The 13917-nt window shown below is 36.2% G+C and overlaps 1 protein-coding gene and 2 long non-coding RNA genes across 3 annotated transcripts; 1 reads left to right on the top strand and 2 right to left on the bottom strand.

Moving 5' to 3' along the window:
- Positions 1–1200: 1200 nt before the first annotated feature.
- LOC128678428 (uncharacterized) lies at positions 1201–4207 on the bottom strand. Its single transcript, XR_008405640.1, has 2 exons — positions 3822–4207; positions 1201–1776 (listed from the first exon to the last, which is right to left on the bottom strand). It is a non-coding gene; the product is annotated as an uncharacterized LOC128678428 (long non-coding RNA).
- A 1698-nt stretch (positions 4208–5905) lies between these two features.
- On the bottom strand, positions 5906–13705 carry LOC128678427 (uncharacterized). The gene is made up of 9 exons (XM_053759973.1): positions 13561–13705; positions 12728–12871; positions 12071–12260; positions 10828–10898; positions 10127–10206; positions 9706–9909; positions 7870–7896; positions 7105–7350; positions 5906–6243 (listed from the first exon to the last, which is right to left on the bottom strand). Exons 6-9 carry the CDS (start codon positions 9856–9858, stop codon positions 6097–6099), a joined length of 573 nt encoding a protein of 190 aa, XP_053615948.1. The 5' UTR covers positions 9859–9909; positions 10127–10206; positions 10828–10898; positions 12071–12260; positions 12728–12871; positions 13561–13705; the 3' UTR covers positions 5906–6096.
- LOC135309912 (uncharacterized) lies at positions 9071–9814 on the top strand. Its single transcript, XR_010370172.1, has 2 exons — positions 9071–9218; positions 9489–9814. It is a non-coding gene; the product is annotated as an uncharacterized LOC135309912 (long non-coding RNA).
- Positions 13706–13917: the final 212 nt, after the last annotated feature.

The following is a 13917-nucleotide window of genomic DNA, read 5'->3' as shown; positions in this document are numbered from 1 at the left end:
GCGTAGAGGCAAAGACGCACGGTCATACTGCCAGGGCCCGGGTATTCTGCCGCTTTGTGGGTCACCACCCACAGATCGCAATGAGATCATAAAGCTGTTTCAAATTATAATTTACACTTAACGCAGTGCAACTATCTCGTAGGTACACCTTCGCAAGTCTTTTATGTTAAATAGAAATATTTAGTTTGAAGACAGCGCCTAATACGGATGACATTAACCGTTATTTCGATTTGAAGTGTCTTGTGAGCATTGTTAGGTTGTTTACATAATAGGAATGAAACCCAGATTGGCATTGCAACTAGATTTTCCTTAGTTGTACAAAATCTAGACCTAAGGTTCTACGTATAATGTTACGAACTAGCACATTTAACTAAATACCTAACTAAGCATAGATGGATAATCGAAATTTAACTAAAAGTAGTAATTTATTAATACTCAATAAACAACTAAAAATAATTATAATTTACCTAAATAGAACCATAAAAATATTATCACATAAACAGATTGTAAATGCATTTCATTATAGGTAATACAGACATCGATGGAAAAAATTGATCGATCACTATTGATACTTACTTTGATTTGGATAAAAAATATGAATATTAATTTAATTCGTCATACAGTAGTCTAGTGTCATTACCCGATGAAATCATCATTGTTCATCCGAATTTTGACGATGTCATTGGTGTAGGGGTCAGTCAACACGCCTGTATACCGTTACCGTCCAGGATTCAATGTATATGATCATCAGTACGCGTTGTAAAAAGATCACTTGTACATAACGATTTATATATCGGTTATACAGGTGATTTTTTATACATTGGCATTATTTTATCTACATGCTCAGTACCATACTGAACAAATTTTCTTATGGAAGCAACCTATAAATCGCAAAAAAATAATCGGCTGTTCCATACATTTTCGACAACTTAGGTATTTAATTTTGTATAGAACTGCTGATTTTTTTTTCTTGGTTTCGGAGTTACTCCCATGCTAAATATTGTTCAGAATCTTTGACTGAGCATGTAGGCAAAATATTGGCAACGTATAAAAGTCACCTTCTATAATATATTATAGTTCCTCAATTCCTAATGTACGCTTTGTCTCATCTGTATGATTTCCAATGTTTTTCTTTGTGGACAAAAAGTCGAAAAATAGGTAACTATCAGGTATAAAGGAATATACATAATAAAACTACCGTTCATGAAGTACACACATGTTATTATATTAAAAATATGCATTAAGATTACAACATTAGGAGATTTGCAACTATATATTTTAAATTTAATTTAAAGAAATGGCAGAACCTTCTGGCGACATTGCTTACATTTCCACATGCATTTATTAACATTTTGTGGTATTTAATTAACAGTATTATCAAACCTCCATATTTAGGGAGTAGCTATAATTATATTCTTAGATCTAAACTCTATTTTACACATATAGGTACCTAACAACAATATTTCCATGAAATTTACGATGTTATGGAACGTACGACGTACATTCGACTGCATTTCAAGTTACCTTGCTTAGATCTTTATGTCGCGGTAATAGCGATGAATTTGCAATGAATCGGTAGTCTGATGTGTTATTGACTGTACATACCGTTCTAGGTACGTTTTAGGTAGGTAGAATGCATGCATCATGGCAAGCTGAACTTAACAGCAGATCACAGCTATTGTCCACACCAGTTAATTTACAAGAAGAGTTCAGGTTTACTGGTTTTTGGTTCCAGGTTGTCTCTTCCAGTACTTGATCGTAACACTTCTGTGGCATCTGGAAATAAATAATTAATAATTTGAAACTATCATTAGGGTTTCTCTCTCCTCTGAGCGGTTTTCAGGTTCCTTCCTTAGTCTCAGAGCGATGAGCGGTTACGTATGCGGCAAACCCTATCAACCATCTTGGACGTATCAACTTATGCAGGACTGTCATCATTTGACCAGTCTGTCCCTAGTTACCACGCGTTCCGTGTATCCCGTATTTAGGGTTTTTGATGAAATTAATGTCATTCGAAAAAGCCCAAGTATAATAGATACGTAATACGTAGCCAATGATCAGAAAATATCGAATAACGAGAAAATAGATTACGACTGACGCTTTTTTGCTGAAGATACAACCGAAAGTGCTTAGATGAGAGATACATTGTAATATAAGTACTATCACGGCCATATTTTTTTCACATAGGGTAGGAAAGTTTCTTAAATACACTATGGAAATCCATATGAGAATCATATTATGTATATTATTACTAATAAATGTTTCCTAAGGAAAATATGGATTTCCATGCAGTCTTCGTCTATTATTAACTAAAGACAAAAACAAATGTTAAGCAAATTTGATAAATGATAATGATTATCTATTTTGAAGGGAACTAACTCAGTTTTGAGATTTTATTCAAATACCAAACACTAGCACTATTCGAGACAACTTTCTTTCTACCACAATGTTACTTTTTCTGTAATATTACTAATTCATACTATTTGTGCGTTGATTTTTTTCCTTTCAAATACTTGGTTGACTGGAAGAAATCCCTATCTGGGATAAGTCCGCCTTTGTACGCGTTCTTTCTTTATTTCACTGCTTTCTTTGTATGTGTTTTCTTCGTGCAATAAAGAGTTTACAAACAAACAAAGTACTTACCTACTTCTTACTGAAATATTATAAGTGCAATTTAGATTTCATTATATTTGTAATTTAATCACGCAAAATCTACTGAACATATTTCAGCATGGTATTCGGGTGGAATGAAACCTGAGAGACTATTATTTAGAGGCATAGCAGCTTAAATTACATAAAATAATATACCTTGGTGGCATTTATCCCATCAAACTTCGTTGACATCTTGCTCTGCACACCTGTTTGTGCTCTCCTCCCTTGATCACCTTACACTTCAGCAACACGCTCTTAAAACAACTCATATTGTGATTGGAACAATTTGACAAACAACGACCCGGTCTGTCTTAGAAAGATTATTATATTTATTCAATTTTTTTTTATTGATAAAGGATTTTAGATACCTTATAAAGTACGTTGCAAGTATTTAGTGATTTTGAATCGTCGTTTGAATATACTTAATCGCCGAATACGAGACCATTACAACAGTGACAATTAAAGCCGCGATCGGAACAGTTAGCGTCAGCTCCATTTTAAATAACTCTATGTAACCTATTCAATTCATTTAAAATTTAATTTTTTTAAATGTTCATGACAAACACTGTGCAGACATCGTGCTGCAGACTAAAAAGATCTGATTAGAGAGTTGCATAATATACATTTATATATATATATATATATATATTTATAATATAAACACCATTGTAACATTGTCTAACAAGATAGATCTGATATTTATTATTGTTTTGATAAAGATGTAATAACACGTAATACGTTCCCACGAAAAGAATCAATTTGTGCAGTGACGCATCGATATCGATTAACCTTGGGCTTCAATGATTGCGGCTGAGGAAGTAACAAAGCTTATAGCGTTTAGAACTTAGAGCATAACAGGGGTCCTAACTTTGGATTTGATGATCGAGCGAAGCGAGTCTTAGGAGGACCGAGTTTAAGGCTTGGGAGGCTCGAGCGTTTTGACAACACTAATATCGATGGGTGAACGGTATATTGTTTCTACGACTGCGACATGACCACTCCATAACCTGCCGAGGATATCATACATGGCGAAGGCAACGAAAGCATTCCCAAAGAAGATTGACGTCACTTAAGACTTACGATTCGGCTGCGATATGGTTCCGCTGCGAACTTCGGGGCGCCACAGCCGTGTGAATGATGATAAAGAGAATATCGATAAATGAACTTACTTGTCGATAACTTAGTGAGCACAATGTTGACGCACGCAGCAATACTATTGGTAGCACCGAATATCGAATATATGTAGCACTATCGATATTCCACACAGGGCAAAATATTTTGTTTATGTTTTTATAAAAATAGTCACAGATACGTTTTTCGCTTCCGGCTATTTAACTGAATCTATAACCAAAATTTTATCCAAGCAGGTTCAGTGATTTAGGCATAAAAAGTACCTAAGATCTACATCTAAGTATAGTTACTCTTATAGTTACTCACAAATTTATATCTATTACAAATACGAAAGTCTGTAAACAGCTGACCTATTTTGATGAAGTTTGGAATCGATATATAGTTAATGGTCCGGGATTAACTACCGTGGGCGTAGCTGCGAACAATAGCTAACTACTTCATACATCTACCCTCTTATCAAATGATAAAAGTTTAATCCTATTTTAATAAAAATATCACTTTTTTCACTGCTTTGGTATATGCTCGTAAAGTTCGTCTTTATGCTTAGATCGCTGAATTTTCAGCCTTTACAAGAAGCAAGAACAGATATAAATGAATATTTATTGTAACTTCATTTGCATGAGATAACTAAATTTATCTTTTACTCGAAAGGTTCTTGGAACTAAACAATATAATCTCAAAACTTTGAATAATCCTTCGCATTGAATTTATACAGTTTCCGCATTCATTGAAAATCCCAATCGGAAAAAAGTCGCATCAATCGATCGAACTTTTTCGATGGTGAATTTACGAGCATTGAAAAAAAAATTGAGAAAATCGTAGAGTTGAATTTCAATTGCATGAAAATCGGGTCACGGGATTCGAGTCATAAATATTTCTCAAAAAAAAATCTATGTAGCAGTTTCCAAATTAAAGTTCTTAGGAAGAAAAAGGGGGCTTATCACATCTCTTAACGGCATCCGCTTTGGGATTTATAGGAACCTATATTAAAATCGATCTAGTAATTTCAAGTAAATCGTAGTAAATTGTTTGCTATTGATTATCTCACAGAAACCTGACAATTACCGGCATAAAATGTACCTATCTCAGATGTTTATCTTGGCATGCAAACAAGGTTCTAAAGGTTGATATAAGGTCGAAAATCGTATGCTTGGCACTTTGGGGTTTAGCCGTAGTCACATATATATTCATCAGAATATAATAGATATCAATCTATGGCCGTATACATATGTATGTGGCCCTGGATAGAACCACTCCATATCAACCCGTAGAAGTCGTACAAGGTGACTAAGGGACACATAGCCCTTGGCGGTTAGGTAACCTTATGTTTAGTACAACATAAAATTATTCGTCAAACAAGACGCTCAATAATTAAAAAGTTGACAATATTGTCTTTTGCTGTCATAACTTAAATTGCCGCCATCAGTGCTTTCTTCTCCACCAACCTCTGTCGGGTGTGCACGTTGTGATATTGCAAATACACAAAGTTAACTGAAGTCGAATCACTGCTTTATGTACCTTGACCTTAGCAGCCTACCAGCCCCCAAATCTACAGTCCGCTTGGGAATTAATAAAAAAAGAAGACGTGTGTCCTAAAACTATTCGGTATTCCCAAGGAGAGACGAGGTCAGGCAGGCGGCCGGTTGGGACAACCAAATCTTCAAAGTTTTAATGTTTATTTTTTACGTTAAATATGCCAGCTATACCTATATATATAGCTATTGTTTGGTTTTAAAACTTTCATCGTGAGCTTTGTATACAAAAGAAAAACCCAGCAATGTCCTTTGATTCGTCACGTTCATGGCGGACACGATAGTGTAGTTCTGACAATAATAACGTAATAAAATAGCTATAGTAGGTGAATTTGTCTTCTCTTTTACTAAATATAATTTACGAATGATAATATGTTTATGCGTTTCAGTGAAAGGAAAATTTCGGTTATATTTCTAATAATTCGAGAATCGAAAACTTTCATCCCCTATATTATCCCCTTGGGGGTAGAATATTTTACGAGTCTGGTATTTTGAGAACCTAATATAATATTATGCGAATAAAGGATTTCTTCAATACCGGGTACCTAGATACTATGTGTACATTTAAACCTACTAAAATAAAACTACAGTTCATGAAGTACATGTCATTATATTTATTGTAATGAAATAATATTGCCACATAACGGAGATCAAGAAGAAATTTGAAATTGGAACAAAAACTTCAAATTGACAGTTTATAAAAAGGATACATTTTTGTTGTTTAATTTTTAAACAACATAATTTTTGTTGTTAAATTTTTATTATTACTTTTTAATTTTAATTATTGAGAATTATTCTCCAAGTCGGCAGCGCCCTCTGGCGGCATGTATTCGAAGAGCACCGCTTTTTTGTCGTACCCGCATCGGAAGAGGTTCCAGGCTATTTCCTCGGGAGTGTCGCCACCCTGCTCGGAACAGTTTTCTAGAATCTGGAAATAACACAATTACCCCATTCAAAAAGAATTCGAAGGGAGATAAAAATACCAAGACAACAACTAGGTAGCATGCGTGGAAATAGTTTAATGATTCAAGCGAGTTTTTATGAACAAATTTCTTATCGGGTTTGTTATTGCATACACTGGTGTCACATTAAGTTGACCTCACTCAAGTCATTACTTTTACGAATACCGCTATGACAACTTATTATAATATTACACACTATATTAAAATGACTCAAATTGTATTAAACTAGTTGTTCGCCACGAACTTTGACCTCGCGAAACAATACATTTTTACAAAATTGTGAATATTTCAAAAACGACTCAACCGATTTTGATGCCCCACGAACTTAAAAATTCTATTGACAGATACCTACATACCTTTTCAATTTCATCAAAATCAGAACAGTTCGTAAGTTATTGCGTTACAGACAGACGGACAAACAAACAAACATACATACATACTCGTACATACATACAAAAATGTATTTATGCCCCAAGTAGAATGTTAGACCTCGCTCGCTTCGCTCGCTGGGTCAAATATATTAATACCGGCAACGCACTATCTCCGAGACAGATGCCGACGATAACAAACGAACATAAAATACCATTCGGCACCCGCAAGCTCGTTTGCCCATGCAAGTATACTATAAAAACCCAGCAACATCGGCCCAATCAGCGAAATTTCAGCGAACTGTTTGCCGATAGTATAAAGCCGGTATAACATTGTTTTGTACTCTTCTCCACATTAAATTAAAACAATTAATTTCTTAAAAACTACACTACCTATGCTAATTTATTACTATTTTACTAATGTATAATCTGTTAACATAGTGTCTGTCTATATGATACCTTGGTGGCATTTTTGCCGTCAGTTCTCGTAGACATCTTGCCAAGTACAGCCGTCTTCTGGAGCTTCCCGTCCTTGCTGATGACCTTGCACTTGAGCAGCACGCAGTACACGTGCTTCTTCAGCGCAGGGTCGTCAGCCAGTTCGCCGTTCAGCATAGCCTCGATGACCTTGGGGTCGGCCTGCGACTGGGGAAGGCACGCCTCGGAGTGGGCTCGGAACATCGCCTTCTCTTCTTTGCCTAGAGTCTGTAATAATTGATCATTTGTTTCGGTCAGTAATATCGTATGGTGTTAGTTGCAAGCACTATACTTACTATACTAATACATATATACGTGTACTATACTAGTATTTTCACAATTTTTTCCCAAAATGTCGGGCGCAAACACAAATACCTAGTAGTAAGTAACTGTTTGGGAAGAAAAGAACTGGAAAAATACTAAGAGTAAATTCTTCTCTGATTGCATGTGGTCTGGCATGGTGTCTGTTTACGAGACAGTGTTAGTCATACAGTAAAAAAACTTATATTAGTTTTAATACTCTTATGAATAACAATAAAATTATTAGTATTGGCTATCATAAAATAACTTTCTCTCATCCTAGCGTGCTCCCGGTTACGTCCCGGTTACGAGATCGAGTGACGCCACGAAGCTCGAGTACGCTACTGGTTGTAGGCAAAAATAAATGGGAAAACAATTATTTCACACTAGTTTTACACATACAAAGACGGAAGAGAGAAAAACTATTTAAATAATGTTAGTACTTACAATACAGTTCTTACATCCTGGCGTTGCCTGTAAATAAGAAAGCCATGTTTATCATCACTTGGGTATCTCATTTTATATTTTAAAATTGATGTTAAATTAAAATACATTTAGCGGCCACACACCAAAGTATGATATTTGAAAAGAACATATCAAAGGACATACAAACTTTGTTATGCAGCACACTAAACCGTGAGGAGCTGACCGGAATAATTTTGAGTACATTGTACCGATGCGCCATCGAAATAATATTATCGACAAAGCCCGCACTTTAACCAAGCCCCTTTGTTTTTGACGATGGATAATTATAATCGAAATTAATTTGACCTTGAAATTAATTTCTTTTTTCTTCTATTTTGGTGACTATTAAATCGATCATACTAAAACTTATGGTGTAGACAAAATGCGTATGTAGTGGCAGTATGTGAATGCAGGAATTATTCTATGACATTGTGGCTGTTTGCGTGCAATTCCATACAATCTATAGGCCTAGCACGAAAATTCTTGTTATAATTATGGCAATCGTATATGCTATAAATATAACCTTACGGATTACTCAACACAAAAAAGCGCGTATAAAAACCAGCCTTAAAATTACTGTGATAAAATTAATTTTCAAGTGATACAATTCCGCGTGTAAATAGTGATATAAAGGCAATGTCCAACCTGGAGACAATGTCCGGCTCTAATTAGCTCCTCTTCTAGAGAGAGAGTTAGTCGTAATCCGTTAGAATAGGTATAACGTTCTTGTTCGTAAGCCAACACGGTTACTATAACGAGAACAATAACTTTGCTTGGGATATTGTGGTACACAGTGCTGCATATGCATTCGACCTACACCAGCCTTTAATCTACTTACTATGCCGGAAACAAAAACCTTACTACCGCATATGTTAACGATATTATAGTGACAACTACTACACCCATAGGAAAAGAAACTTCCATTTTTATAATTTTTTTTTGAAACTAAAAAAAAATATAAAATACTAGTTATCACGATTTTCACCGCCTGGGCATTGTGCAACACGGATCACGAAAATATTTGATTTAGGGATATGCGTGAACCTTTATAAAACATTTTTATAAATAAGCACCATTGTCTATTGTTTCCCAAAATCTTATTCTATATTATTGTTGTATTGAGAAAAATAATAAGATCTAGGCACAGGTTGAAAAACTGATTTTCATTCACACAGAACTTTGAAACACTCAAGATGTCCTAATTCAAATTCAAAATTAAGACCTGCGCAGACCAGAGACTTGTGTGCGGTGGACCGAAATGCGCAGTTTTCTTTTGCCAAAATAGATCATTTGCAGGACATGCACACGGGAAAATATCAGAACACTACTGTGTAAGAGCTCTTTTTCTTTTTTTCTCTATAGAACCGTGATAATAGTGTTAATCTGCCTAATATAATTAATATAAGTCACGGTAATTACATCTACCGATTTATTTGCTTCGATAGATTGCGCTTCACCAAACTTCAGCGGAGCGGACCAATACCGTGTGTATTGAATTTTATCTTGGACACTTCGACCAATTTATCGGACATAGGACTTTAAAATTTGTCTACATATTGCTTTTAAACCTTTTATTTTCTAGAACTGTACTTCTGCCGTAGGTCGATTCTATCTAATGCCGAATCAGCCCAATCCAGATTCTGCCAAAATCAGATCAGGAACCTGTATACTGATGGACGAAGTCCTTGATCAATTATTCCACATTTCGGCGGTCCTGTCCTGATTCACAAAGTCTCTCATCTGCACAGAACGAATCCAATTCCATAATCAATAACGTTATTTAATTAAAATCTCGTCACAACTTTTTAAAAACCTGACCGATTGGACGAAGGCGATGAAGCCGAGCAGCCAAGCGAGGGACGTCATTAGAGGAGGCGGTGCGGTGGCAGGCGCAGCGACAGTGGCAGCAACAGGAGAACAATCTACAGCCCAGGCAACACTTGCAGTCGCGCGCGCAACGATGCGCCGCATGATTTATTCGAGCACGCATCTCGTTTGTGACTTCAGCCCCATACTATTGGACTGCAATGTGAAGTGGTTTACGCTATCGTTAGGCTTATCCACGGCGACCGTCTCACCGGATCCGTTATCCGGAGAAAAACCGAACCGGAAAAGCAGGCTATACTTTTGTAATGAGAGGGAACAATGCGGCATTTTGGCAAACTGGCGGAGGTGCTGGAGCCTTCGACCTTGTAGAAATTATCGTTAATTTAAAGTTAACATTTAACAATTAACTTACAGAAACTCTCACTATGGCATCGAATTTGCGACGCTGGACTTTGGGTGGACTAACGGTAGATAAGGCCGATACACATGCGTCTGAAAAGAAACTTTTTGTATGGAATTGCAACGCATGCCAGCCATTCCACAAAAAGGCGCACACGCACGCCTAACGCAGTAATGTTTGTAGCCCGATTCTTCGGTCTGATTTATCTCGGATGACGGATCCGGGACATGCGCCCTAACTAATAATAATTTAAAAATTTATCTAAAGTAGAATATATTATTCTTACATGTTTTTCAGGTTGGCGATGCCCCCTATATAGGTGTCTTTTTAAACAGCAACTTTTTTCTCAACTTTGGATCACGAAATAGAGCACTCGCTCATTACGTACTTTAATTAAAATTAACAATCATAGGTAGTAGGCCACAAGATAATTAAGTGGGTATTACAATGATCGAGTTTTGACCAAATTTTGTTACGCGACAATACAATATAATTGAACCGAAATACATAGTAGGGGTTCAAAATAACTGTACGATCGAAGACAATAGTCCAATTTGATTTGTAAACATACGGAGGACGCAAAATGTCAACATTACACACTCATCGCCCGAATATTCAGGCATTGTCTTTTTAGTCATTGTCATTAAGTTTTCTACATAATTGACGTGAAACAGTTGTATACTTTGTATAATAACATTAACAAATGTACTTACCACATGTTTATTTTCTTTTAATGTTATTTTTACTTCAGTATTCGCGAAGAACGGAACGTAGCGTGGGGTTGCTGTGAATAAAAGCGTTTAGGATAAGGTTCATCGGCGGTAAGCGACCGGGTCCAATTATTACGGCTACGAAGCTCATTTCATAGAATTTTTAACAAATTCATAATAAATAATGTCGATCGATCGATATGATAGATTGAGATTTGAAATTCTGTGAATGCAGTCCGTCAAAAAATTCGAGAAAAACGATGAAATGAACTACGATGGCGAGGTGAGAATGGAACCCCTGTTTTTCCGGGAAAGATTTAAAATCAAAATCAAAATCAAATCATTTATTCAGAAATTAGGCCTTCACAGGCACTTTTTCACGTCATAATCTAAATTAAATGATGTTTACCAAAGCTACAAACTACTAGCATTTCGGAACGACCACTGCTGAGAAGAAATGCCGAAAGAAACTCATTCAAACAGTGTTGGTCCCTATTATGCCAGAAGGGCTTACCATTTTTTAAATATAAATGTATGTATAATTTTTTATCAGTAATATAACATGTAAGTACATAATAAAGTACATGGTCAAAAGGTATACTGAAACATATTATGATTGTGATCAAGTGCTGATGAAAGGAAAATATATATACTTATATATACATTTATGTTTCATTGACCTATGTTTCAACCTTGTTATTACTTTCTATGTCCCCGGTTTCATTCTATGCTATGGTCATTAGTCAGTCATAATTTAACAAGGATTCGTCTGTAATATTTTAAAATATCCTAATAATCCTTTTATAAAATATGTATTCTTTCTTGGTATATCTTCTTGGTATATCTATTCTTCTTTGGGTATGGGCTTGTTGCAATTTTGTTTTTAGTTGTTCTGTAAAATAACTGCCAACTCGTACGGCACCCACGCGTGAACAGAATTTTGAGTATTCCTATCATAGGGCGGGAGCCTACCTATAAGGTACACAGTTGTAGGAGGTGGTTCGCAGAGCGTTTCGACCGCGGCGGTCGCGCTGTCATTGCAATTTTTCAAATTTTAACAAAGACAAGAATGAGTTTTACAATATGACTTTACATTAATTACTCTGTACTGTATTAATGTCAATTTTATGAATGATTGATTTTGGAAAAGATTCCTTCCTCGAGAAAATAGACGGATTGTAATGACCGCGCAGCCGCAGCGGTCGAAACGCTCTGCGAACCACCCAGGATATGTTAAGTAGCTTACCATAATAAAAACCGGCAAGTTTTAGTGCTATACTAGGTACTAATTTTTTGGTAGAGTTAGGTTATAGGTATACCGTTCTGCATTCGCTTATATCATTTTGTTTTGTTTTATTGTTTTTATTTGGAAAATATTTCGTTAACTTTGAATTTCTTGTCAATGGTATTGAGATTTCCTGTTCTCTTTATGTAATCTGAAAAAAAAGAAATGATTGGTATATGTACGTCAGGTTTATTAGTTATCTGGCAAAACGCGCAAAATTGCTCGGAAGTTGCAACCAACATACAATAGGAAAAACAACGACAGTGCTGCCTCTACCGAACAATCGATGAACTAGTATATAAATTTTCTCCACTGGATTCCCTCTCTTTCTCGTCTGAGTCCTATTCCAGGGCGGGACCACACGCTCGTCCTACGAGATTGCTAAGCGTTTTACAAGTAATCCATACATTCATATTCATAGACTAATTTATAAATGCGAAAATCTGCCTTTCTGTCAAGCTTACACACCGCTGGGCCGATTTGGATGAACTTTGGAACCAGGTTCAAACATAGGCTGTAGTTCTGTATAACTCTCTCATATGTGCGTGTTCCCGACTTCTTCGTCGGCCATTGAGCGTCAGAGCTCGGGGTCCGCTAGTATAACTGTATATAACTCACGTATAACAATCTTCGATGCGGTGCATGCAGACGCTGGAGGGCGGCGGCCCGCTGGCGGTGGCCGTGGTGTTGCATATCTTCTGGATCACGCACGGGGCCAGCGTGACCGCGAGCATCCCCGTTACTATTAGTTGGAACAGCATGCTGGTACAAAGTCAAATCAATTCAGAAATTACACCATCACAAGCACATTGCCACATCAAATTTTAAATTCTAGCACTTATTTCCCAAAAATCTCTGGCATTTCGGAATGACTACTGCTGGGAAGAAACGCTGAAATAAACTTTTTTTATACTACTGAGCAAGCAAACTGGCATACGGCCCACAAAATGGGAAGTGGGCACCGCAGCCTGCCGGCCCTTTTATACTCATTTAAATAGTGTTGGCATCATATCAGAAGGGAACAAAAAGTATACAGGTTCCTTTCACAGAACTAATCTCATGAGCAGTTTCGCATGATAAAACTCGTTCTAAGTCCCGATAATTTATGTAGATAGTAACCTATGTGTGCAAAGCGCAAAAGTTTAAAAACCCCCGCCTACTTCTATCCCTGTATACCCCCATCGTTTGTACACAGATTCCTTCAATCCTGATCTGATCGACACTGCATGATTAACTTCGCTCCAAGTGAGACCTAACGGTATCACCTCTCTAAAGACAGTACGAGACGTCACGTCTGCTTGGACAGCTCTCTCTTTCTATATATTCTAAAGCCAACTCTAATTGTCCTGTAATTTTTTTGTAACAAAAACTAAAAATTATTTAGAGAAGTTTATTAGCCTAAATGGAATCTAAACTTATGTTAAAATGGTAAAGTAAACTACGTAACTTACGTGATTATTTATCAAACATTATTGCCTCATATTGTTTGAATTCGTAATAGCTGTTGATGCTAATCGGATTCGTGAACCACAACATCATACAATCATGAATTCATAAAAACACAGTACAAATCACAATAATGACGAGTACCTACAAAAAAAAACAATGAGTGATAGAAAAATGACTGACTTTTAATTTATAAGAAAAAAAAATTGTACTCCAAGGAGGACTGACTTTCCCGACAAAGTTTATTTTTATCGAGAAGGATAAAAAAGCTGTTATATTTAAGTACTCATTAATTTAGGACATGGGTATTACGAATTATTTATATATACTATCCTAGGAGGTATAAAATGTAGTGATTATAA

The sequence above is a fragment of the Plodia interpunctella genome, chromosome 19 (genome assembly GCF_027563975.2).
Source record: "Plodia interpunctella isolate USDA-ARS_2022_Savannah chromosome 19, ilPloInte3.2, whole genome shotgun sequence".
NCBI classification, from domain to species: Eukaryota; Metazoa; Arthropoda; class Insecta; order Lepidoptera; family Pyralidae; genus Plodia; species Plodia interpunctella.
This window is presented reverse-complemented; position numbering and strand designations above follow the sequence as displayed.